Here is a 27,175-nt window from a genome sequence, read left to right as displayed (position 1 = left end):
AAAAAAATTCATATTGAGAGTATTAGGGTTATTTGACATTTTAAACTGGATCCTTTAATTTTTTTAGTATTATATTCAGTGACGGATCCAGAAATTTTATGTAGTGAGAGCAAAATATACATATAAATTCGTAAGAGAAAAAAATTAACATATACTGTTAGAAGTGAGAACATTTTTTACCAAAAGAGACACGAGTGAAAACATTTTTTACTAAAGGGGCCACCAAAAACCACATATTTTTACTACCCAAGTGAGAGCATTTAACAATGTGGGGCACAAGTGAGGACATTTAGCAATATGAGACAAAAGTGAGGGCAATTTTTATCAAAGAAATCATAAAAACTCACATACTTTTACTACTCAATTTTTTTTTTCTGATTTTTTTTTTTCATATTCAAGTGAGGGCACTTGCCCTCATACTTGTCTACTTAGATCCGTCACTGATTATATCCAACAGATAAAATGACTGGTGTACGAATAGACCAACTAATTAGGTGGTGCACGCCATAATCATACATGAATCAAATCCCTATCCATGTATTTAATTATATTTAATTGATATGAATAGAAAAATCAATACAAAATTTCTAACTTATAATGTGTTCCGTTATAGAACAGGGGTCGTAAGCTCAAACATCAAATCCAAGCTTAGAGATGATGAATAGTGCTAGTGTGAAGTTGGTGTAGAGTGAAGAAGATGTCTTTCCCATAACTTTTTGGTCCCTCTTATAAGCTCTTTCCAGCCTCTTAGGCTGCTAGAGGTTGCTGGAGGTTTCTCCCCTGCATCATTGTGTGTATTGCCTTACAAATGTGATGGTTGTGGCTCTCATGACTTGGGGTTATTGACGATTATTTATTTCTAGAGTCATAATGCGGAACATACTAGGGGCAACCATCAAATGTTTTAGGAAAGGGTGTCTCGGATATTCTGCTGAGCAGGGAGATCATAGCCCTCCAAGCCCTTAAACGCGCGGGCTTTAAGGTCCAAAAATCACTCGGATATCATAATGCATATGAAATTATAACTTGAACATATTTTAATTCTGGTTTGAACTCCAACTTCTACTTCGAGTTTAAGGTATGAATTTCAAGAACTTTAAACTACAATACAGATTTAACGGCTCGGGTTTTGTAGGAAAAGAGATTTAAATAGAGTGGATATAAATTTTTATTAGAGCAAGGGAATATTCTCATCCGATTAATTAAAAAACTACAATATGTTGTGTGGTTGTGGCCCCTCTCATTAGACATGAGATTCGAAAGTGAAAGTTAAATCGCACTAACAAAGCAATCCTCTAATTATAAATTTAATAAGAGTGCCTTAAATTCCAAGGGTAAACTGCTACCACAAACTAAATTTAGTTGGAAGCATTGCAAACATCAAAAGAGTAGTTGTACGTAAATGTAAAATGGCCTCTCTTATTAAAACTTAAGGGTCCTTAATTGATAAAAAAATGGTCTTTATATCTTCACAGAAAAACATTACTCACTTTGTCCCAATTTATATGTCATATTTACCAAGTTTTTCAGTTTGATTGTAATGTTGAGGAAGATATAAAAATCTTGTAACAGAACCAAAGCCACCTCTGCCAATTTTATTTGCAGCATCAATTTGATTTATGCTTCCCATGCTTTGATTTGTATTTTTCTTGATTTATGACATTTTTCTTTAGTTTGAAAGCAAGGCATAGCATTTGCTTTGTTAATGCCACAAAAGGAGTTTTCTTCATTTCCTTTGTGTCATTGAGTCTTGCTTGCTTTAATTGAACGGCTTGTGTTTGAGATGAAGATGTTTTAGTTTGATTGTGAATTTGGCATGCTTTACCATGTTGTATGCTTGCTGGATTCTGAGGAATATTGTTGATTTAATTGATTTCTCTGTTATGTATATAACATGAACTGCTCAACAACTTGCTTGATGTAAATTATATGAGAATCTATTTGTTATTAATATTGATTTGATGAATTCTTAAGTATATTTAATTTGACTTATGCTTGTTGAATTTTGGAATAACATGTGATTATCCTGACTTGATTATTGGATTGAAATTGTTGACTAACCTTGGCATATAGGGCTTGAACTTAAAGTAGCAATGAGGTGATGTTGTCCCACGTGATTGTCTCGTCTTTTGAGATGTTATAAAGTGGGAATGAGGTGGTGTTGTCCCACGTGATTGTCTCGTCTTTCGAGAGTTATAAAGTGGCGATGAGGTGATGTTGTCCCACGTGATTGCCATGTCTTAAAGACGTTCTTGATCGACCCATCTTAGTAGTGACGTACAGTCGCACTACAGGGCACTTATATTGAACTTGATTGATATTTGGTTTGATTTCATGTTGTCGGATATGTGTTTTCATCTATCTTGAATTAAATTGGTAGCTTATTTACCATGTCATGTATTAAATTCGAAAAACATGTTTTTCTTTCTTATGTGAAGTAATTGTATGTACTTAACCATTTTTGTTAGCTACTTGTTGTTTGGGTGCTTAATGCTTTTAGGAGTTGGAGAACCTTCGACGAAGCTTAACCTGTAAGACCCCGAAATAAATAACTAGTTAATTTATCTATTTTTGTTGTATTAAATGATTGAGTGTTTATATTCTATGTTATTTTCCTGACTCGAACCCTATTGCGAGTCATGAATATTATGTATATGATAATTAGATTCACAGTATGTTTAAGGATGACACTATAGTCATTTTGTGTTAGAAGTCACACATTGACTAAAGATGTGGCCAAACAATTGCTTACATATGGTTGTGCAAACCTTAACTCTTGAGCTAGCTTTTGGGTTGAGTTAGGCCTCCTTCATTTTGTTTGATAGCACGAGTCATATTCGCACCCGACTAAGGTCGAGAGTGTCCGAAAAAGGCTATATCCGCTCCTAGAGCACTGTATAAGCGAAATTCAAAATATTCATAAGAATATAAGAATTTATCTTTATCCTTTCCATGACAAGTGTTTCGACATGAAACCCTGGACTGTACGAATGATTGATTTCAATTCTCGGAGGTTTGCCGAAACCGAGTTCTTGATAACTCAAAAACCTTGAAACGAACTGTAGATGAAGACTTTTTCTATTCGGAGCTTCAAAAGAAGATTCCACACACGTACACCCATTTCTTTCGATGTTTCCAATCTTTCTTCAGAAGGAAGTTTTCTCATCCGACATCGACTGCAAAAAGTAACTTTTCGGGTTAAATCGATTAACACCGTTAGTGAATCATTTGCTTAAATTCCATGAAACCTGTTTCGAGTTCTGGAATTCTGTCGTCGGATTCTCTTATATAATTCACAGAGGAATGCGCAGGAAAAATCGGAATCACGAAATATTCATTTTCCCGCGTTTTCCATTTCCTATAAATAGAGAAAAAAAAACTCAAAATCTCACCACCAACACCATTAGAGGCCGCGAGCTCCAAGGAGGAAGGGGGAGAAGAGAATTTTGTCGTTTCTTGCCCGATCGTCGCACAGTCAGTTGCTATACGTATGACTCGAGGTACTGATGTTATTCCTTACCTCTGATCGTAAATTCTGTCGTTTTTCTCTATGTCTTTCTGTGCTCAAAGTTTTGAGCTTTTTGTAAAAGTGTCCAAATAACTTGATTTCTCTGTCAAAACATATTCCCTACATGCCCGAGAGCATGAATATCCAGTTGCTTTTCGCTGAATCTCGCCGAATCGTCACAGAGCTTCATTTTTCTGGAAATACCCATTTTCATGTAAAAGCTTCGCTTTTTGGTTCGAAAACTCTCGACTGAGCTTTGCGCCAGTAGGATTAGTTGTTATAAATGTCGTTAGGATCAAGCTCATCAAATTTATTTTTCAGAATTTCAATTTTGAATTTCTGAGCTAAAAACACTGACCAAAATACCCTTGTTCTTGTTTTCGACCCGATAATTTTTCTGAGAGTTTCCCTGGCCTAGATATCGCCTAAGAATACCTTGGAATTAAATTAGATCGAAGAAAAAGTTCGGGAAACCCTATTTTTTGGAAGTGGCCGAAACTTGTAGGAATTGGACCGTGTACAAAAATAATTTTTGGGTCTGTATGGTCTGAGCTATAGTGTAGCTCTTTCGATTGTCAAAATTTTGGCTTCGGTTTCGTGTCATTCCGAGTTGTGTAGCTCGAGTTACGCACATTTTAGCGAACAAAGGTCATGTTGTCTATTCGTGCCTAAAAGTCGAACTCCGAAGCTTCGAAAGCTTCTTTTCCGGTTTTGATTAGTGTCATTAGTTTATATTGTTTCTTAGTGACTAAGAGTCGATATTTTGCTTAAGGTTTGGAACGAGTTGAGCTGAGGAAAGAGTTTTTGGAGCCAGTCGTGAGGTTTCACGACGGAGGAGGACGCTCCAGAGGACTTGCTGAGTTCGGGAGCTTTATTTGGATTGAACTGCGATGTTGAGCTAGGATGGAGAAATAAAAAGGTAAGGGTAACTCAGTTTTAGCGCGTCTTTGAGTCTTGCCTGCTTTTATCGCACTGCATGCGTTTGAGATGAAGTTTTTTAAATTTGATTTTGATTATTGTGCTGAACTCAGAAAATGTTTTCTGGAGGCTTCGGTTATCGCACTGCATGCGTTTGAGATGAAGTTTTTTAAATTTGATTTTGATTATTGTGCTGAACTCAGAAAATGTTTTCTGAGAGGCTTCGGTCGTTTACTGGTTTCTGTCATTATTGCTTTCTTGTGGATGTTTTGATTGTTGTCGTGCTTGATGTTGGGATGGATCACATACTAAGTATGTGCTAAGTAGCTATATGTTGTGTTGATATTTGTGCATATGCGTTGTTGGGTTGTACTGTGTGGCCTTCGTGGCGTACTGTGTGGCCTTAGTGGCGTATTGAGTGGCCTTCATGGCATATTAAGTGACAGATCAATGGGTTTCGTACCAGGTGACCGTCCCGTCCTGCGAGACGCTTTTGATTTGACATGTCTTGGTAGTAACACCTAGTTGTACTACAGGGCACTTATACTGGTTTGGTTGATACCTGGTTCGATGTTATATTGTTGAGGTTGTTGATATCTGACTCGATGTTATATTGTTGAGGTTGTTGATATCTGAATTGATGTTATATTGTTGGGGTTATTGTTATCTTATTTAAATCCGTTATTATGTTGTCGATATCTGATTAAATCTATGTTGTTGATGTCTGATTTGATTTTATGTTGTTGGATATATGTCGTCATCTATCTGGAATTATGTTGCTAGCTTATGTGCCATGTTATGCACTTAAACTTTAATAGCATGCCTTTCCCTTTTATACGTGGTAATTGCATGGAGTTAACCCTTTCTATTTGCTACTTGTTGTTTGGGCGCTTAACGCTATTAGGCGATGGTCAACCCTCGATGAAGTTTGACCTTTGTACGAGTCAGAGATGAGGACTTGAAGATTTGTGAAAGACTTGAAGAGTAGAGTCGGGTTTAAGGCTAGAGCCTTAGGTTAGAGAGCTTACCGTTATTGGTTTAAGCTTACCTAATGATTTTTAGGAATTTATATTTGAGTTTCCGGGTAGGTTCCGATGCTTTTCTTTCCTGGGGTTCCCTGATGTGGAGATCGTAGGGAGTAAGTCGGATTTATGCATAATAGGTTCTTTGTTGAGTTGTTTCTATTGGTTAGGTTTTGTAGTTGAAAGTATGCATGACATGTTTTAGAAACACTTTGAAGAAAAAAAAAAATTATACTCATATTTATAAATCCTTTTGGAAAACATTGCATATTTATTTTATCAGGTTGTTACCGTAACCCCTGAAATTCGGGGCGTTACATAACCTGTGTATGAGTCGGAGATGAGAACTTGAAGAACAGTGCACGAAGAGTAGAGTCAGGTGTAAGGCTAGAGCCTTGGGATAGAGAGCTTACCATTATTGGTTAAAGCTTGTATAATGATTTCTTGAATTTATATTTGAGGTTTTGGGTAGGTTCCGGTACATTGCTTTCCTGGAGCTCCCCGATGTGGAAACCTGTGTATGAGTCGGAGATGAGAACTTGAAGAACAGTGCACGAAGAGTAGAGTCAGGTGTAAGGCTAGAGCCTTGGGATAGAGAGCTTACCATTATTGATTAAAGCTTGCATAATGATTTCTAGAATTTATATTTGAGGTTTTGGGTAGGTTCCGGTACATTGCTTTCCTGGAGCTCCCCGATGTGGAAACCTGTGTATGAGTCGGAGATGAGAACTTGAAGAACAGTGCACGAAGAGTAGAGTCAGGTGTAAGGCTAGAGCCTTGGGATAGAGAGCTTACCATTATTGGTTAAAGCTTGCATAATGATTTCTTGAATTTATATTTGAGGTTTTGGGTAGGTTCCGGTACATTGCTTTCCTGGAGCTCCCCGATGTGGAAATCGTAGGGAGTATATCGGATTTATAGTGTCATTGTATAATAGCTTCTTTGTTGAATATGACTCTAATTTTTAGGTTTTGCATGTTGTATTCTTTCGTCCCTACCTTTGGGTACTAGCCTTGTTCAAGGCTGGACGTGAATCTATCTGTAGTTGGTAGTATGCATTTCATGTTTTAGAAATACTTTGAAAAGAAAAAAATATATACTCGCTTTTATGAATTCAATTTGGAAATCATTGCATATTTACTTTAGCAGGTTACTAACTGTGACCCATGAAAGTCGGGGCGTTACAATAACCAACTACTATTCTAGAGTTGATATTTCCTTCTCAATCTCCTAGAAACTAGTTCTACCCAGTTCATATGCTTGTTGCTTCATATACTAGATCGACAACCGAGACATATGGATAGAGCCTGTAGAATCTTCATGGAAGTTTCATTTCATATCTGCCAGGTTTTCAACTATGTTGGGAGGGAGAGTGAGTACTAAATGAAATTTTCCCTATTAGAGATAATGAGAACATATGCAGTTTATAGAACTTGTTTTTTGTTCGTCTCCCCACATTTAGCCGAATTGGCCCCATTGTAGACTTCTCGTATTTGTCTAAGAAGGTTGAAAAGGCACATACCTTATATCCCCTCGACTAGAGTGTTCATTAATAAGGATCGACTCAATGAACCAAATATCCAAACCAAACTAATGAAATCTGTTCAGATTTAGTTGGTTAATTGATTCACTTTAAATTAAACCAGAACCTTACCAATTGTAATTGGTTCGGTTCTCAGTTTTTTTAACCTGAACCAATTCTGGTGAGATATTTATGTGAGTACATATTTAGAAACCTTTCTGCGGTTGATTCTAAAGGTAAAATCAATTTTGAGGAGAAGCATTTGTACGTAGCTTCTTCTGGGTTTCAAAATTGACTCTGATGAAAGAGAAACTTGTACAAACATGCTTTAAGTATCTCTTGAGCTTCAGAATTGATTGTGATGAAAGAGAAGAATTGATTCAAAGTCTCACACTCTTACTTTATGGGCATGTTAAAGTTCAGCTCTCTATGACAAGGGCTTGAAAGCAACTTGTATATCTACTGAAAGAACAGAAGCAATGCGTGGCCTGAAGGTTAGTGACATCCTCAATTCCTCATAAACCAATGGCAAAAGAAACATAGCCACTGGGGGTGCCACCAGAATCAAATCATTGTTTTCAAAGCCCAAATCCAATAACAACAAGAAAAAATCAACCTCAGCAATTGCAAACCTTGTTGTTCCTCTTCAACTCCCGTCTGCTGACACCCTTGAACCCTCCATAGAACCTTACCTTAAACCCACCAATCTCGCAGAGTCCTTGGTAGGATTGTATCACAGGCTTGAAAGCATTGCTCTATGTGGAGCAGTACTCGCTTCTCCGCAGCCTCGGGGACCAGAAGCTTCTCCGGACAGCGCGCCGGAATGCAGATGACGTGTTCTCCAAGAAGGGAGGGAGGACGAGCTTATGGACGTCTCTTCAACGGAACACATTAATACTAAAAAATACAAGTAGGATTAACAAAAGCCACGTGGCGAAGGTGATTGTGCCTAATTGATAACACATTAGTACTAAATTTGCTTTTTTTGATTTAAAAAATATCAAGGCATCAATTTCATAGTATTTATTTTTTAGGGACCTAATTTAACTCTTCTTTATATGTGAGGGACTAAAAATATATTTAACCCTAAAATTAATTATACATTGAAAAAAAAAGATTTGAAAATAAGTTCATTTAACCTAATATTATGGGGAACAAAGTTTTTAATGCTTGAAACTGCATGGAGATTGATTGTTTGCAATTGTTGGATGCTTGGAACCGCTCTCGTATGAGTTCATCTTATTTTTATTCTGTGTTCGAAAAATTGTAAGGACCTTTGTTCTCGTTTTACTAGGTTTTCGTTGTCTTTTGTGTCATGGCGGCAATCAAGTTGCAGATTACAGGTCTTTCTCATATGCTTGACTATGATGTATTTGCCTCTGACCCCTTTTAGTTTTCTTTAATATTGTTGGAGATATAAAAAAAATCATAATTAATCTGAAATGTTTATCTATAAAATACTAAAAGAATTCATCAAAATTAGTAGGAGGAAAATTGGAAAACTGTATTTGACCATAATCTTACATCCAATTTCTAGAAAGCTATCAAAATAAAAAGAGTTTTTATAAATTTTCCGCAGCCGGGATTTGAACCCGGAAATTCGCAACTGAATTTTCCAAGGTGTGCTACTACGGATTTGTTGTCAATAAGTGCAAAAATATTAAATATATAGAGTATATAAACTCACGCAATTTATAAGTTATAACAATAACTAGGTTCTATATCTATTTTTTTACAAAAAGCCAAGCTTTTGCATTTTCTCATCTCCTATAGTTGCACAATATGATTGTATCTTTACGTCCCAAACTCTCTTTAATTAGGTTTAATTATAATTTTAGTTCATTGATCATTTTTCTTTTTGGTAATATATGTTTTAAAAGTGAGAGGCACTGACGGCAGAAATTTTAGACTAGAGGGTCTAGATTAAAAAGGGGGATCAAGATTAAAAAATATGACTTGCCTATAATGATTTCTAGCGGTCACTTACATACATACATATATATATATATATATATCACAAGTAAAGAAAGAATTGAAAAATTTGCGATCACGGCATAAAATTGAATTTTTTTTTTATAAAATATTAAAAAGGTAAGAATATATTAAAATTTTAAAAATTTGATAATATAAAGTTTCATATAAGAAATAATATAAACTTTAGTATAAATAAGATTTGCCGTCTATAATTATGTCATTCCTTCCTAAGAAAAACACTTACAGATGAGTTGAAAAATAAGTCATACTTCATATATTCTTTTTTTTTTCTACATACTTCATATATTCTTTTAAATTGTCTCATTAAATTTTTGACCAATTTTTGACCATTCATAATTAAATATGACGCGATGGTTTATATATACACTATTCTCACATTCCCATCTATATATATATGTAAAGCACACTTGAGTTTTTGCATTAAATACATAAGCAAAACTCAAGTGTGTATTAAAAGCAACCAAAAAAATACAAAACTTTGTAATAAATATATTAAACAATAATAAAACTAAAATTAAAATAATATATATTGTGAAAAACTATTCAACTACTACCATTAAATAAAAACATTCATAAACTTAAAATTTCCTTGAATTTTGTATTTTACAAATATTAAAAATTAAATTAAATAAGAAAATAATATTTATTAGCAAATAATTTACATAAAATAATTTTAAAATTCAAAAAATTCTATCTATATATATATGTAAAGGAGACTTGAGTTTTTTCCATTAAATACATCAAACAATTCCTACCTCTACATTAAAATACATTAAAAATAAAGAATTTCATTTGCAATAAATATATTAAATAATAAAATTAAAACTGAATAAATTGTAATGTCAACAACTATTCAACTACCAACATTAAATAATATATTTATAAAGTTATTTATCTTCATTTTTATAATTATTTATATATTAATTATAAAATTTCCTATATATTTAAGTAAAAGCTAAATATAATATGATAAAAAATTTAAACATATGTAGTTAAAATATTAATTATTGACCTCAACTTGAGAAAAAAATTAAATTTATATAAAATAAATATATGAAATATCAGAAATAGTCAATGATTAAATACTCTTCGTACATATATACTTATAATTTTTTTTAATAGTTACATGTGTTGTTTAATATAGATTATTATAATGTTGTTTTGTGTTATTTTATAAAATAATTTTACAAACATAAAAAATTAATATATTATAATTATTTAAGTCTTTTAGAATATCTTTTTATATACATTAAAAAGTGTATAGAGTATACACAAGATGATATTTAGAATAAAATTTTATTAAACAATATTTTTATATGGAAACATTATTTATAATTAAAATTAATTAATTTTATTAATAAAAAATTACTAGCAAATAGTTTTAAAATTAAAAAATGCCGCAATAATTTATAAAAATATTTTTAAAATTAACATTATTAAGTATGACGTGGATGTCAAAAAAGTATGACGTGTGTGTATTATTTTCAGAAATTTATTCAATTATAAATTTTAATCTATTATATATTAGTAAAAAAGATCAACTTAAAGAAGTATAACAGAGAAAAATAATTAAGGATAAAATTAAAAATTAATTATTTTACTAAATAATATTTTAAAATATTAAAATTATAATTTATTGTAATTATTAAAGTTAAAGTTAATTAATTGTTGATAAAAAGTATAAGAAAATGTTGATATAATTTATTTGGTGAGATTAAAACTTATTAATTGAAAATATTTGAAATGCACTTTATAATTTATTTTATTTTTAAATTTTTAAAATTATTATAATGTTAATTATTAAATTTGAATAGTATTAATTATTTAAAGAAAACTCTAATACTCATAATGAAATGTTTTAACACAATTATTTTTATTTTATTATAATTTATAAGTAAAAATGTTTATTTTTTTTAAACTATAATAAATTTTATATTATGTTGATAAAATTGTAAAAACACCCGTGCAACGCACGGGTTTTATATCTAGTTCTCATGTATGTTTCACTTATTTCTTTCTTTCTTTCTTCTTCAGTTCCAATTTATAATCTCTTTTTGTAAAAACAAAAATGGTCATTTATGATTTGGACATCCAACCTATATGCACAAACTCATGTGATGGTGAATGGTGATCTCCAATTGAAGAAAAGTTATCAATTGCTTTTGTTGGAGAAAATAATTTAAAGAAGTGAATCGCTTTGGAATGTTATGACCTGTTTGTTTGATTGGTGCAGATAATGAGACTGCTTAACCTACTCATAATTGGATTGGTTACACAACTTACTCCACCTCATGCACCTTTGCTTGACATGAATTTCGTCTTAAAACCCAAAATTTGCGGTCTAATAAATCCAAACAATTTAAGGTGAACATGGTTAGCTAATGACAAAGAAGAATCTGATCATGGAACAAGTTGACCAAAACCAAACCACATTCATTGGAGTTGTTCTTTGGAAGAGCGTCACTTTTTCTGTTTCTGTGAAAGCACAAATGGAGTTGTTAGTGGCACTGGTTTTGGTCAACTTTTTGGATTTGGCTCCAAACAAACACACACATAAACCTCTCATTCTGTGGTGAGTCTCAATCTTCTATCCAATTTCCTCTAATACAAGTGATATAAAGCCTCAATTTAACACCTTATAAGCAAAATACAAAAAGACACTAAGTTCAGTTTAATTAGTCTGTTGTCTTGCATCTCCCACAATCTTTCTTTCTCTTCCTTGCAAAGTGCACACAACTATGTAAAACATTGCTACCACAAAAGACAACTTTTTTTTTGCTATAAGCTCCATTGTACTCTTTCTCTCCTTGTTTGGAAACTTTTCTATAATAGTTTCTTAAACCAGGATCAACTCTGGTGAAAAGTTTCTGTAACATGTTTAGAAACCCTTCTGCAATTGATTCTGAAGGCAGAACCAATTAATTCTGGATAGCTTCGAGTTTCAGAATTGATTCTGTTGAAAGAGAAGCTGATTCAAACATGCTATAATTAGTTTTTGAGCTTCAGAATTGATTCGGCTTACTTTATAGGGATGCTAAATTTCAGCTCTTTAGCACAAAGGCTTGAAAAGTGAAAACAACATGTATATCCATTGAAAGAACAGAAGCAATGCGTGGCCTGAAGGTCAGTGACATCCTCAATTCCTCAGAAACCAATGGCAGAAAAAACAAAGCTACTGGGGGTGCCACCAGAATCAAAACATTGTTTTCAAAGCCCAAATCCAATAACAACAAGGAAAACTCAACCTCAGCAGTTGCAAACCTTGTTGTTCCTCTTCAACTACCTTCTGCTGACACCCTTGAGCCTTCCATTGAAGCTTACCTTAAACCCCCCAACCTCGTAGAGGCCTTGGCAGAACTGTATCGCTGGCTTGAGTGCTGCCCGCAATCCCAGAAAGCATTGCTCTTTGTGGAGCAGTACTCGCTTCTCCGCAGCCTCGGAGACCAGAAGCTTCTCCGGACTTGTCTCAGAACAGCGCGCCGGAATGCGGATGACGTGTTCTCCAAGGTTGTGCTGTCAGCATGGCTGAGGTTCGAGAGGAGGGAGGACGAGCTTGTGGGCGTCTCTTCAATGGACTGTGCTGGTGGCAGCATTCTTGAATGTCCAAAGTTGAATTTGGTTCATGGATTTAGTCCCAGTTCAGTTAATGATAAGTGTCAGTGTTCACAAGAGACTAAACAGGAAACTAGCAATGAAAGTGTGTGTTTACTAAATGAGGAAAAGGATGTTTCTTTTTGCATTGGAAATGTGGAAATCAAATGTGTTAGGTGGAGAATTGCATCACTATCAGACCCTTTTAAGGCTATGCTCTATGGTGGTTTTGCAGAGTCCAAAATGAGGAAGATTGATTTCACCCAAAATGGGATATGCCCAAAGGGTATGAGAGCAGTGGAATTATACAGCAGGGTAAAAAGATTGGAACTTTTCTGCCCCATGACTGTTTTGGAGCTTCTTTCATTTGCCAATAGGTTCTGTTGTGAGGAGATGAAGTCTGCTTGTGAGGCCCATTTGGCTTCAACTGTAGTGAATGTGGATGATGCATTGGCACTTGTTGAGTATGGATTGGAAGAGAAAGCACCTCTTCTTGTAGCTTCATGCTTACAAGTGCTTCTCAGGGAGCTGCCAAATTCTTTGTATAACTCAAAAGTGATAAAAATCTTCTGTAGTCCCGAGGGAAAGAAAAGGTTAGAAACTATGGGGTATGATTCTTTCTTACTCTACTATTTCCTGAGCCAGGTTTCTATGGAGGAAAACATGGTATCTAAGACTACAATGATGTTACTAGAAAGACTTGGGGAGTGTGCAGCTGAAAATTGGCAGAAAGCACTTGCATTCCATCAATTGGGGTGTGTGAATCTTGAAAGGAAAGAATACCAAGATGCTAGACATTATTTTGAAGTTGCAGCTGAAGCAGGTCATGTGTATTCTTTGGCTGGTATAGCCAGAACAAAGTATAAACAAAATCAACCATGTTCAGCCTATAAGTTAATCAGTTCTCTCATATTTGAGCATAAACCTGCTGGGTGGATGTACCAGGAGCGTGCTCTTTACAATACCGGATGGGAAAAAAGTTTCGATTTAGACGTTGCAACTGAACTAGACCCTTCCCTTTCATTTCCTTATAAATATAGAGCATTGGCAAAGGTGGAAGAGAAGCAGATAAAGGCTGGAATCTTAGAGCTTGATAAGATTATTGGATTTAAGCTCTCTCCGGATTGCCTAGAATTGCGAGCTTGGTTGTTTCTTTCACTTGAGGAATATGAGAGTGCCTTGAGAGATGTTCGCGCATTGTTAACTTTGGAACCAAGTTATGTAACTTCACATGGGAAGATCACAGGGAAATACTTGGTTTATCTACTTAGTCATGTGGTAAGGCAGAAGAGCCAGGCTGAATGCTGGATGCAATTATATGAAGAATGGTCTTCTGTAGATGATGTTGGTTCCTTGGCTATTATACATCAGATGTTAGAGAATGAGCCTGCAAAGAGCCTGCTAGAGTTTCGTCAGTCTCTACTCCTTTTAAGGTAAGCATCTATAAATCCAACCTATCGGTAGTAACTAGTTTAGAACCCGTTTGGATGCATACCAAAGGGCACTTATTGGAGCAGTACTTTTTTTAGTAGATAAACTTCAATAAATGCTCTTTAGTCCTTATCCAAACAGGCTCTGAGTATCTCTTCTCTTCAACTTTCAATTTTTATGGTGTTTATTGCACATTAAAAGGTTATGGTTGGTATTATAATATTTTATTTGTGGAGAGTGTAAGCGCTTCCTGATCTATCTGCACTAGGGTTTTAAATTGCGGCTGCGGTCGCAGTTACCGCTGCATTGAAGAATTGCATACGAATTTCGGTCAAAACAACTGCAATTGCGGTCGCAATGCCATTGTGGGGTGGCCACAATTGTGGTTACTGACCGCAATTTAAAACCCTGTACAATTCAATCCAGTTAAGAAAATATGATATCAAGAGAATTCCTTACCGTTATGAATTTCATAGGTTAAACTGTCAAAAGGCTGCAATGCGCAGTTTGAGGATGGCAAGAAACCATTCCAGCTCAATGCAAGAAAGGTTAATATATGAAGGGTGGATTCTATATGATACTGGATACCGGGATGAAGCTCTATCCAGAGCTGATAAGTCCATTGCAATTCAGAGATCATTTGAAGCTTTGTTTCTAAAAGCATATATGTTGGCAGATACAAGTTTGAATCCTGAATCTTCTTCTTATGTAATCCAACTTCTGGAAACAGCACTTAAATGTCCTTCAGATGGTCTTCGCAAAGGACAAGTGAGTTATTTCTACTGCTACTATCCCCCTTACTGATCAAGTTTGTTTTCTGCAGTAATTTGATTGTGTGCTGCAAAATTTTGCAGGCACTGAATAACATGGGGAGCATTTATGTGGATTGTGGAAAGCTTGATCTAGCAAAAGCATGCTACAAGAATGCCCTGGAAATTAGGCACACAAGAGCTCATCAAGGTCTAGCGCGCGTTTATCATCAGAAAAATCAACGAAAAGCCGCGTATGATGAGATGACGAAGCTAATTGAGAAGGCTGAGAGCAATGCCTCAGCGTATGAGAAACGATCTGAATACTGTGACCGCGAGATGGCGAAGGCTGATCTTGATTTAGCAACACAACTTGATCCTTTAAGGACATATCCATATAGATTCAGGGCAGCAGGTACTTCACTTATATTTCATTCTTTACCATTTTTCCATTAGGTGAAAACATTACTTGTTAAATCAGGGATTTTACTTACATAAAATGGTCATACATAACCAGTGCTGATGGATGAGCAAAAAGAAACTGAAGCTGTGGAAGAGATCACCAAGGCCATAAACTTCAAGCTTGACATGAAAATACTTCATCTACGAGCAGCGTTTTACGAGTCAATGGGGGACATATCCTCTTCTCTTCAAGACTGTCAGGCAGCTCTATGCTTAGATCCTAACCATACAGAAACACTTGATTTGTATCAAAGGGCACAAAAACTGAGCTTTTAATCATATACCAATGTGCATAAGAAGGCTGAATGTGTGTTTGGATACCAATCGAGTGCAACGTGAACGGACTTTCATCTCAATCCAATAGGAAGAGTTTCATTCACTTTTTACCTCGAAGTGAGTGCTAACATCTGATTGCACTGGTGGCAACATATATCCAAACATAGTCATGTAGAGATATCGGTTAGGAAATTGTTGGGGCATCCCAAATTTTTTAAGTTCCAATGGGAGGACATGGATTTTGCAGCTATTGAAACAAAGCCAAAATCCAAGAAGTAGTACTTGGATGATTGGAGAAAAGGGATAAAAAGAAATATGTGCTTCAATTGATCAAATAGGAGAACAATTAAGGTGTACATCAGATTTTCAAAGTACCTACACTGATATGATACAGATTCTTGTGAGCCATGTGCACATAATTTGTCTCACACTATTTGCAAGTCTCTTGTACAGTTACAGAGTTGTAATTTATAGAGAGAAAACTCACTTTTTGTTTCCTGCAATGTATGATTTATTATTCTTCTTGATAAGAAGTTTTATCTTTTCTGCATCTTTGGTCCATTCCATAAAGATTCGACAAAGTTGTAAGTTGGTTCTCAACAGCTCAACACAACTCCAATCTTTCCTCCTTATTTAAGCATTTTGCCAAAGAGAAAACAAATAACAAATACTCATAAGGAGCATTTTCCATGCCTAGCATTATAGAAAAAGGAAACACTCATAGATATGGATGTTAGTAAATTTCACTAAGTCTGCTTGAGGAGTTTATACATTTGGAACATCCTCAAAAACCATTATTCTTGTTAATGGCTTCTCAACAGTATCCAGTAAGATTCACAAAATTCTTGTTGTTGACTCTGAGAAATGTTCATATCTGGAAACCTGAAAAGCTAAGTATTAGAACCAAGATGAAAAAGGAGGAGCATTTGCTACACTTGTCGCCATCAAACCTTCTTTCAGAATTGAGTTTCCATACGTTTTTTTTTACCAGTTTTCAGATTTGGTCACTGCAGAAGAAACCACCGCTATCTCGGTTCCAACAGAAAAAAGGGCAAGGGCAGCCCGGTGCACAAAACTCCTACGTACGAATGGTCCAAGAACAAGAAGGGGTCCCCTTCTCTCATAAATGAGAATGTGAATGTTGATAGATGAGTTTGTCACACTAGAAATGAAAGAATGCGCAGTGATCATATAAGAAAATGAAAATATATTAGGATGACAATTATACAAGTTTACGATTAACCAAGTGGGTTGGTGTAGTGGTTCGGCACTTCATCCTTTAAGCAAGTGGTCGGGGGTTCGAATCTCAACTCTTGCGAATAGAAAAAACTCCTTGGACTCCTTGGTCAGCCCCCTACCGCTTAGTGCGCTGACCGTGGGGCGAGAGATTAGTCTCACGGCTGACGATTAAGATGGTACATACATAAGGTATGAAGAAGACATTTTGAGACACTAGTGCGGATGGTTATGAATCATGTGAAGAATAGTACAGGAAGGCCAAAAAAGACATCAGAAAATATTATTAAAAACGGCATCATTATCTATTAAAATTGGTTTTTGATCTAGCGTAATGAACTAATGATGTAGTATGGTCTAATAATCGACCTCATTCATTTAGTGACTTAAGGACTTCTATTGTTACTGTATCTCTTTGTGACTTGTTGCTTTTTTACCAGCTATAAATTATTTATTGTTGTTTAGTTTAGAGGAACTCCTATTATGTGTGCTCATCCCTTTTCAACATCTTTTTTTACAACCCATGAATCAATGTTTCTTTAAGCAACCAACAACAAGCTAACGCTGCGCGAACATGTCAATTAGACTTAGATAGCCAATTCTTTCTTTCCTGATAATGTAAGAAATCTGTCACTCTCAATACATACCACGTTAGGTACTAAGCCTTGTATATAATATACTTTATCTTCTAATGACCATAAAGAAAAAAGATGATTGATCTTCTTGGTGGGAAAACCACTTTTTCTTCATTGGAAATTTTCACAGATGATGATGATGGTAAGTGAATAAGGATGATATGTATTGTCCTTTTCACTCTTCAACCAAATGGAAAAGGACAAAACTTCACATTTCAAAGAGAAAGGAGGGAACATGATTTCTTTAGCAGTTGGACCATTCCCTTCCATTATTACCCTAATGGATAGTTACAAAGTAGGACATCCATGCAGAAAAGCATCGCAGATCAAGTTATGTGTTCATAATCCTTTGTCAATAACTGATAATTTCATAATGGACAGGACAAGGGTTGTTTCAGAAAGAAATGGGGTATATTCGAGTCATAATCAGTAGTTGGAAGCATGTCGTCAATCAAGCATTTTAGGTGCATGTTTAACAAACAAAAGTAGAATCATCTCTCATTTTAAACTGCACAAGTTCTAAGCTACTAATAGTAGCTTTTTTGGAGGCTACACAATTCTACTGCAAAGCATGGAAATTCTTTTACAATTGACTCTAAAGTCAAAATCTAATCCAGAAAAAAGATTTTGCGAGTAGCTTCTAGGAGCCAGAATTGATTCCGGGTAGCTCAAGCAAACAACAGACTATAAGTAGGCGATTCAAGAAGTTAAAAATTGAAAAGCAGGGACCCTTCAACAGAAGAAATATTACAGGCTTGAAAGAAACAAATAGAGTTTTCAATGATTCACAGTGAAAGGTTTCAATCTAACAATTACATAGCAAAAACAAACTGCTTCAAAGTGAAAGCATCCCAACCATCTCAAAATCATAATGACTGGTATGGATGCTGGATCAAGGTGGGGGGAAAAGACAAGCAGATGGAGAATGATAGTAGCTCTGTTTCTTTCTAACATTTTCTTTAAAAATCATAAATCTGTTTTTTTTTTTTGGATTTTTCAACAATCACTTATTGGAGGGGGGAGGAGGTAAAATGATCATTCCAAATAATAGTTTCCTCACATAAGTTAAAATCAATTACTATATTTCAACTTTTTCAGAATCTTCCTTTTCCAACTTCTGTATGAACTGTTATCAACTGGTACAGGCTTTTTCATAAACTAAGCAAAAACTTATCTGGATAAATAATTAACATAAACTAGAAGCTAATACAAACTGGGCCCTAGTCAAAGCAAGATTGCCTAGTTTGTTAACAATGGCACAGCTCTTTGAAGTTTCGACTTTTGTTCCATTCAGACATTTGATTAGAGGTATGGCATTCTAACACCACTTTATACAAACAGCTCATGTTAATTCAGCAGACAGTCATAACAAAAGGAAAAGTAACACTCATACACCATTTTACACCAGAATTACCCTTCCAAACTCCTCCACAAGACACCAATCATGTAGGGGAAAGGGGGTCCTATGCCCAAAAACAACTAGTATGTAGAAAAAGTAAGCAACCAAGTGCCCCACCTAAACATCCACTTCTAGATTTTCTGCACCTCAAAAATCATATCTCATTTTAGTAACACCATCTGCTTTGGAATCATTAACCAAAATTATGACAATGGAGAAATAACATGTACAAATATACAACAATAACAACAACTTTATCCTACTAAATGGGATCGACTACGACGCTATTGCGCTCGATCGAATAGCATGTACAAATAGAATTAAGAAAAAAAGATAGGGAGCATAGATATAACTCAAAAACATGTTCAAAAAATTAAAATATACACAACCCTTTCATATGAAAAATAAATTGCAAATGTGATAGAGCAAAAGGCAAAACAAGTTAGCTAACATATGGTCATGAAAATATTAACCATTCCAGAAGGAGATAGAGATGCTCACATAACAATGTATCAATCAACAATCCCCCACCTGATCATGGGCCTATACATGTTCTTACTCGCCCACAAAAAAACTACAAAACTGATCCTAATCAATGAGAAAAGAGATTATATTTTTTTCAATTTTTCATTCCATTGCTAAATTCATAATAAAATTGGATCATCAAAACAAGAAGGGCACCTAACAAGACCATTCTCATTGCAAGCAATGCAGACTCTGAATCCAGCTTTCTCAGTAAACACCTTCCTGCTACCATAACACTCATCACACAGAACAAACCGGTGACCGCCGCAAACGTCACACTCCGCCGGATCCACCTCCGGCAGCGCTTTAAGAATCTTCTTCAGCTCCCCCACCTCGTTCATCTGCCTCACCTCCTCAGCACCACCAACATACCTCCCTCCAATGAACACACGCGGCAGCGTCAACCTGCTCCGACCCATCACCCGGATCAGCTCCGCCGTGAAAGCTGAGTCCATCGACACGTCCCGCTCGTCGATTCGGACGCGGAAGCCGCGGAGAATGGCCAACACGCTCTTGCAGCCCTCGAATGTCGGCCTCACCACGCGCAGGCTCGTGAAGTACACCACCACACGATTCTCTGTACCCGGAAGGTAAATCTCCGGCGCCGGAGAGGGAGAAGGTGGAAGGTCAGGTAACGAGTCATCTGGGTAGGAGAGGGTTCTGGGTAGCTTCGGTTGTTGTTGTTGTTGTTGTTGGTGGTGGTGGTTCTGGTTTTGGGAGTGAGTTGACCAGGTGCGGAGGAGCGAGTTGGCGAGTCGGACTCGGTGGAAAACGGTGGATTTTCTGATGGGGGAGGGTTGTGGCGGTGGTTCGTCGAGGCAAAGGGTTTGAATGTCTTTGAAGGAGGAACAGGAGAAGGAAGGTGAAGAAGATGCACTGTGAATTCGAGTGGTTGATTTGGATTTGCCCCACGGTCGCCACATTGAAGGTGGGAAAAACGAAAATAGTAGTATCTTCTCTTTTCTCTGCAATTCTCTTCTTGTTCAATTCTCTTCTGCAATTGGAATTGAGAAATGGGTATGAGGAAAGATTGGATTTTTCTTAGGGTAATGTGGATGTTTTATGAAAATGGGGGGAATTGAGAAATGGGTATGATGAGGAAAGAATGGATTTTTCTTAGGGTGATGAGGATTTTTGATGAAAATTGGGGAGATTGAGAAATGGGTTTGATGAGGGAAGAATGGGATTTTGGTTAGGGCAATGAGGATTTTTGATGAAAATGGGGGAGATTGAGAAATGGGTATGAGGAGGAAAGAATGGATTTTTGTTAGGGGGATGAGGATTTTTGATGAAAATGGGGGAGATTGAGAAATGGGTAATAGGAAAGAATGGATTTTTTTGCTTTTGTTTGAGGGAGAAAATTTGGGGGAAATTGAGATTTGTTTCTATTTTTGTTGTTGGTGATAGATTGATGGATGGAAGGGAAGAGAGAGGGTTGGGAATTTGATTGCTTAAAGTTTAGGTTTTGGTTGATGGTGGTGAATTTGCATGTGTGCAAAGTTCGGGAGGTCCTCAGCTTTTATTTTTTTTGTTTCTCTTTTAAGCTTTTAGCAGAGAAAAGGAGAGAGATGGGGAAATGAGGGGGAAGGAAGGAAGCAAGGGAGTGAGATTTGAGAGGGAATTGAAAAGGCAATTGGGAAATTGGGAGGGGGGGAGATTGTGATAGGGTAGAAAAAGGTAGAGTGAAGGGTAGCTTGGTGGTTGAGGGGTTGCCTTGTTTTGTTTTGTTCTTGCTTTGATTGGGGTTTAATGAAGAGCCAGGGTGGATTAGAGACCCTTAATACAAGTTTGTACAGCTATTTATGGATGAGATTGAGACTTGAGAGCACACTGATTTTTCTCTTAAAAATAACCCATTTTGGGTAATGAATGATTCAATTATTGATATGATTGTGGAAATTTATCCAAGAAAAATTTCGTGTGATATTTATACAAATTTATAAACATACTATAATATTATCATATTTTTAAAATGAGCTTTGTAAAAAATATATTTTAAGATGAGCTTTATTATTTAATCTCTCTAATTAAATACTCCTAACTCAATGACTTTGTTTAATGAAGGATTTGCAAACAAATCTTGGATAGGCACAAATTCAACCCATTATTTTTTAGCACAACCAATTAAAATTAAATTGACACAACTGTAACATAAAAAATTTAAAAACCAACATGACAAAGTTGGAAAAATAAATAATTTAAATGCACGTTTGGTTCCTTGAATGGTTTAGACCTCATTACTTATTTTTAAATTTGGGGTTCAATACTTATTTTTGCAAAAAATTGAATATTTTAAAATTCGCACTTACATGTAATTTTATAAAAAAGTAACAAACCAAGAATTAAAGACCGTCAAAATTACTACTCCTATCTCACTATACTAGCTACTCCTAGATCCTAGCATCTTATTTCAAGTATTATTTCCTCCAACGTGAAACTTTACCTAATTATTAAACACGCATATTATTATTCCTTCCGTCCCTAATTATAAGTTAAAGTTGTAAAAATCACACTTATTAAGAAAGTCTTAATTGATGCATTGGTTTATAAAAAAAGGTACAACTTTTCATGTCTACCCCTATTTAAAATAACACTTTTTAATCATTATACTACTAATAGTGCTCCACTACCAATAAATGCAAGGATACATATGGAAATAAATATTAGCTTTTATAACTTTAGATTATATTTAGTGACAAAACAAAAGTTTCATCTTTAGCTTATACTCCCTCCGGTCTTATTTATAAGCATGAAAGAGAAGAAAAATCTTGGTCCTTTTTATAAGAACCAAATGAAAGTTTGAGCTATATTAATTATTTTTTTCCAATAATGCCCTTATTAATTCAAACTTGTAGAATGTGTATCATTAATTATTCTCTCTCTTTCCCACTTTCCAACATGAATAACAAAGGGTAATTTTGGAAGTTTATTTTGATTCAAAACAAATTTAATGCATTTTATCTAGTTTTATTACATTTCTTAAACTATGTGAATTTTTTTTTTTATTGCTTATAAATAGGACCGGAGGGAGTAATTAGGGACAGAGGGAGTCAGGGAGTATAATTTACTATATCTAAGGTTATTGCCACTAATTGATGTACTTATTGAAATACGTGCTTCATTTTTTATTTGGTCAAAGTGCATCATCGTATGATCCTATCTACACAACCAAAACCAATCAAGACTGAACTCATAATTGGTGTCTGGATCATGATTTCACCAACATGGAGCACCCTCTCCTTTCCCTGCAACCTGAGGCATCTTCTCCAAGCTGATGTGGCAGGGGCCATTTTAGCTTCATGTGGTTACTAGTGCTCCTCGAGCAAGAATGTGGTAACCCCCAAGAGATGACGTTGCTAAATTCAATGTTGTTGGGGGCTCCAAAGGGCAATTTGGGTGAGATTAAATTCATCTTATGTAAAAACTATTTCACTTTCTCTTATGTTCAATTTTTTGTTTATATCTTCATATGAATTAGATAAATGGCAATAGATGAAATCTATTGAATATTTATGATGTGACATACACACAACTCGACATTATCATGTGATGTGAGAGAATCTCAATCCAATATGGGTGAGATTGAAATTAGTGGAGTATTGAGAAATGACGAAGGGAAAGTCTTGAGATGTTTATCCAAATCAGTAGAGCATAGACAGAAATTTGAAGCGGATTGCCATATCCAAATGGATTGCGAGTTAAATACCAATTTCGTTATAATTTTGTATTGGAAGGGCGATTCAAACATTGAAATAAAAATGCTTTTTGTAATTTTTCAATAATGAAATGAAGATGACGAAAAGCGTATTAACAGAAGATGGAGGGAAACAAAACAACAAAAGACATGCTAGCTATATATTATCATTGTCATCACTTCTCTAAATCTGAAGAGGGGGAAAGAAACATTAGAAAGAAAGTATCTAGTACTCAAAGATAAGGGAATATTGTTCATGTGTTCATAATAACCAGATAAGGAAACAAGGCGTGTTCAGCAGAACTCAATCAATAACACTTCCAAAGAAAAGTTGTTAATCCTCCACCACTAATCCCAACTGAGTGGACTCTGAAAAGTTTCACATGCATGGGGGCAGAGTAAGAAAAAAGTGGAAGCAACAAAGAAAGGTAAACACTAACCCACATGCACATGCAATGTTGTTATCTTTTTTAATCGGACATGCAATGTTGTGATTGATTTAACATTGAACGAATAACCTAGAGAAATGCCTTTTCCCTTTGTTCAATTCATGTGAACAAACCAACATCGTGTTTATATCGTTTTGAGTTGAACATTCCATTACATTTGGTGGCATCAATGATAATTGGATAGTAGCTATGGAGCAATTCATATCTTTTCCATTTAAGAATAAATATTGAAAGCTATTCACATTTTTATATAATAACCAAATTTTATTTCAATAACTCGTGTTTTAAAACTATGTTAAAATATATAACAATCGGTAAATAAAATACAAAAAAGATATAAAACAAAATGGAATGAAATATAATTATTTTATTATTTCGTTATTTCAACATTTTTATGATGAAACATGGAAAATAATGTTATACCTTTAGATTAAAAGGATTAAAAAAAGACTTGAAATAAAATAGAATGGAATGTGTACATTTTGATAAATTTTATTTCATTTTTACTATGTACAGTATATTTTAAATACTTTAAGAGTAAATATACAAAGAACAGAATATAGTTACTTGAGAGCTGGAACTGCAATGAAGCCATAGAAATAGGTGTAATGAAAAGAAAGCCCTTGAAACTATAGTTCCATTATTCTAGTTCCAACTGTAGTGGAGAAACTATAAGGTTTCCATAAGGGACCACAACCTACTTGAAATTAGCTCGATGCAAGATCCTCCCTGAATCCCAAGCTTTACCTTTTCCTTTCTCTATAGCAGACAACAAAATCTGTAACAAGTTGGCTGCATCTTCCTCACAAGCTAGTTCTAAATTTGTTTGAGGAAGTGGAAGATGAGTCGGATAATGGTTGAAACGCACAGCCCTGGTTCTGCTACCACTGCCTCTCTTGGGAGAATTCTGATTTTGCCTAAATGAGGAGGAATCTGGTCCACTACTAACAATGTGCAAAACACCTTGATCATCACTGTCAGCATGTATTATACTCTCCAATCCAATCTCCCATTCAATTATCCACTCCAAATCAGCAGGGATGCCACAAAATTCAGGCTTGCCCAAGTTTATCAAACTTGGACTGGAAACAGTCAATACAAATCTTTCTGTTATGACAGCAAACTTGCCAGCTTCTTTAAGGGCTTTGCAGGCCACTAACTTCTCATCTTTATACTTTAACCCATCATCACCCTCCATAAGGAAGGATGCACCAACTGCTTCTTCCCATGCATAAGGTCTTAATGGAAATTCACGGTAAAGTGGCCTTTGAAGCCGGACCCTAAACCGCTGTGATCTTAATTGATTGGGTTTACTGCGGTTTCTAATACTAAGTGCAGTTTTGCCAGTAACTTCAAGTATACTAGCAGCAGGTTTTGCCACAAGTCCTGTAATCCCTAAAGCAACTCCTGCAATAAAAATAAGCAATAATTGTCACTGACAATTGTTAAAGGTGCTTCAAGTTTATAAGAGATCAAAACAATTCAATCAACTTGATTTACCAGAGAGGACACCAGGAAGACCATGCCTCTCTGCTCCTCTTATAGGTGACTGGAGGAGACCAGTGAGTCCCTGCAAACAATATAGAAATGCAAATGCAGGATTAGATCTTCTAGTGGATGCATGGTAATTATTCACTTAAACAGTCATTATATATAACTAATATTTTATTCCATGAGAAATTGCAAGGGAAAAAACGACATGATTATATATAAGTATAGCTATGGATGAAGACATGATTTCTCTGGATCCCATTGAACTGTGTTATCCTTAGTGTGGTTCTATCCCTAGGCTTGTCAAACTAGCTGATGACTAAGTTGATGCTAGTATGCGTGCTGGTCACATACCTCTAAGACTTCATTAATTACACCTTTACTGTCAGAAGATACAGTTGCTTGGTGTTTTTCCACCCCTGAAACAGCTTGGTCATCATATGTAAATGCAACAATACCCTAGAATATGAAAAGGAAAGCTATGATTAAGAACAAAGTTCAATAATATGAATCAAAATACAATGAAATAGAAGCAAGTATCACCTTGCGTGCAGCTTTACTGAATTGAGAAGTCGCATCACTAATAGCATACAGTGTGTTGCTTAAAAGACTAGTGGTGCCTTGAGCCATCCCCATAATAAGTCCAGTAGGGCTCTGCAAATTGAACTCAGAGTGCTCAACTAATTTATTAGACGAGAATATCAACTATAAATAAAGAAAAGGGCCCAGCATCTTTAGACTTTTACCTGCATAATGCTTTTTGCAGGAACAGACAAGAAATCTCTGATGCCATGTCCTATGCTCCTTGCAAAACCCAAGGGATTACCAATGACACCAGCCGAACCAAACAACTACAAATTTAGAAGGAAACAAGGTACAACGTTGTTATACAGATGTGACACTGGGTACATTAAGTTAATATTATTGCACAGTAACAAGTTGTATGTAAGGAAATTAATCATTCAACTAGGTGCAGATCAAAATATTCTCAAACACAAGTTGTACAACTTATCAAAATAGGAAGCACACTAATGATAGCACATCAAAAAAAGAAGGGTTAAGCATCATATTAGTCCCTGTCTTTGTGTCGCCGTCTGACCTAGGTCCCTCCCCGGAAAATTTATTGTAAATGGTCCTCATGTTTGAAAATTATTTGGAGCAGATCCTCGCCGGAGCTCCAAGCTCCGGCGAGTGCTGATTTGGATCGCTGATTGGGATAAAAATGCTTACGTGGATTATAAAAAAAATAAAAATTTACACATCAGAAAATTAAATTAAATTAATAAAATAAAATTAACTTAAAAACTCAAATTACCCCCAAATTAACCCCAATTCTAAATTCCTAAATCAGAAACAATAACCCTCAATTCCTAACCCTAAATAACACACAACTTCAACATAGAAACCCAGAAACTTCAACTTCTTCCTCATCTCCCTCCTTAATCTCCTTCCACAGAGCAAATCATACCTACCTGCAACCCACCAAAATCAGTACCGGAATCCCCTTCTCAGCCTCCAAATCTAGCATCAAGAACATATTTGGGGTGAGGTCGTGAGGCCGACATTGGTGCTTCCAGATCTAGCTTCAAGCACAGACCAGGTCGCAGTCGGCGGCAACCGGCGTTACCCGGCTGAGACGGAGCAGCAGCTCTTACCCAGATCTGCGACAGTGGTATACCGGCGACGAGCGTTAGCAGTTTCGCTTCTTCGAAATCGACAACACAGCTATGCATATTCCATTTTTCTGCAACTTAGGCCCGGACCCATTCTCTCTTTGTATCTCAACTCAAGTGGTGGCTTCGATACCCATAAATGGTGGGAGAGGTGATGTGTTCTGGGTTTAATTTCTAGGCAAAGATACCCAGAAATTCATTTGTTTAGGCTTTATTTGCATTACCTGTTAATTTGTTGGCAGAATCATGGTCTGATTTCACTTTCCCTGCTTTTCTCCCACTAAAATGTACAGATTTTTTTATAACTGCGGTTAGATAATGGTTTAGGGTGATTACAAGGTTGCCAGCAAATCGTTTTTGTTGTATTCTCTTCTTTTTCAATAGCAAAATTGCAAGAGTGCTGACGGCAAGCTAGCACGCCCTTTACTGTTTGTGAAATTTATGAATTCTTACATCTATGAATTTTGTGGATTTATGGGTTTGATGTGGTAAATGACGATGAAGATGAACATGGTTTGGTTTTGATGAAGATGAAGATGACCAATGGGTTTGGTTTTGAAGCAGGGTAGAGGGAAGGATTTCAAGAGGGGATGGAAGAT

At 35.6% G+C, this 27,175-nt stretch overlaps 3 protein-coding genes across 7 annotated transcripts in view; 1 reads left to right on the top strand and 2 right to left on the bottom strand.

The window, feature by feature from the left end:
- Window positions 1–11,312: 11,312 nt before the first annotated feature.
- Window positions 11,313–16,034, top strand: LOC130733956 (ethylene-overproduction protein 1-like). Its single transcript, XM_057586251.1, has 4 exons — window positions 11,313–13,989; window positions 14,464–14,755; window positions 14,842–15,151; window positions 15,254–16,034. The coding sequence occupies exons 1-4, from the start codon at window positions 12,074–12,076 to the stop codon at window positions 15,472–15,474; spliced, it is 2,739 nt and encodes a 912-aa protein (XP_057442234.1). The 5' UTR covers window positions 11,313–12,073; the 3' UTR covers window positions 15,475–16,034.
- A 3,131-nt stretch (window positions 16,035–19,165) lies between these two features.
- LOC130733955 (uncharacterized protein At3g28850-like) lies at window positions 19,166–21,054 on the bottom strand. The gene has a single exon (XM_057586250.1). It carries the CDS (start codon window positions 20,190–20,192, stop codon window positions 19,389–19,391), a length of 804 nt encoding a protein of 267 aa, XP_057442233.1. The 5' UTR covers window positions 20,193–21,054; the 3' UTR covers window positions 19,166–19,388.
- A 2,822-nt stretch (window positions 21,055–23,876) lies between these two features.
- Window positions 23,877–27,175, bottom strand: part of LOC130733954 (uncharacterized) — a 48,665-nt gene continuing 45,366 nt past the window's right edge. For all 5 annotated transcript variants that reach the window (XM_057586244.1, XM_057586246.1, XM_057586247.1 and 2 more), the window contains 5 exons: window positions 25,650–25,754; window positions 25,447–25,557; window positions 25,258–25,362; window positions 24,913–24,982; window positions 23,877–24,819 (listed from right to left, as the gene is read on the bottom strand). In XM_057586244.1, the coding sequence (XP_057442227.1) occupies window positions 24,110–24,819; window positions 24,913–24,982; window positions 25,258–25,362; window positions 25,447–25,557; window positions 25,650–25,754 (1,101 nt within the window). In that variant the 3' untranslated portion in view covers window positions 23,877–24,109. The remainder of the gene's footprint in view (window positions 24,820–24,912; window positions 24,983–25,257; window positions 25,363–25,446; window positions 25,558–25,649; window positions 25,755–27,175) is intronic.

Source organism: Lotus japonicus, chromosome 1, assembly GCF_012489685.1.
Source record: "Lotus japonicus ecotype B-129 chromosome 1, LjGifu_v1.2".
Classification (NCBI taxonomy): Eukaryota; Viridiplantae; Streptophyta; class Magnoliopsida; order Fabales; family Fabaceae; genus Lotus; species Lotus japonicus.
Note: the sequence above shows the minus strand (reverse complement) of the source record. Positions and strands in the feature narration are given on the sequence as shown.

What these genes read in the sequence shown, in the direction of transcription:
- LOC130733956 (XM_057586251.1), top strand. Translation starts at nt 12,074, where the DNA reads ATGCGTGGCCTGAAGGTCAGTGACATCCTCAATTCCTCAGAAACCAAT. An exon ending in CAGTCTCTACTCCTTTTAAG is followed by an intron (nt 13,990 to 14,463) that starts GTAAGCATCTAT and finishes TGAATTTCATAG; the next exon opens with GTTAAACTGTCAAAAGGCTG. An exon ending in ATGGTCTTCGCAAAGGACAA is followed by an intron (nt 14,756 to 14,841) that starts GTGAGTTATTTC and finishes AAAATTTTGCAG; the next exon opens with GCACTGAATAACATGGGGAG.
- LOC130733955 (XM_057586250.1), bottom strand. Translation starts at nt 20,192, where the DNA reads ATGTGGCGACCGTGGGGCAAATCCAAATCAACCACTCGAATTCACAGT.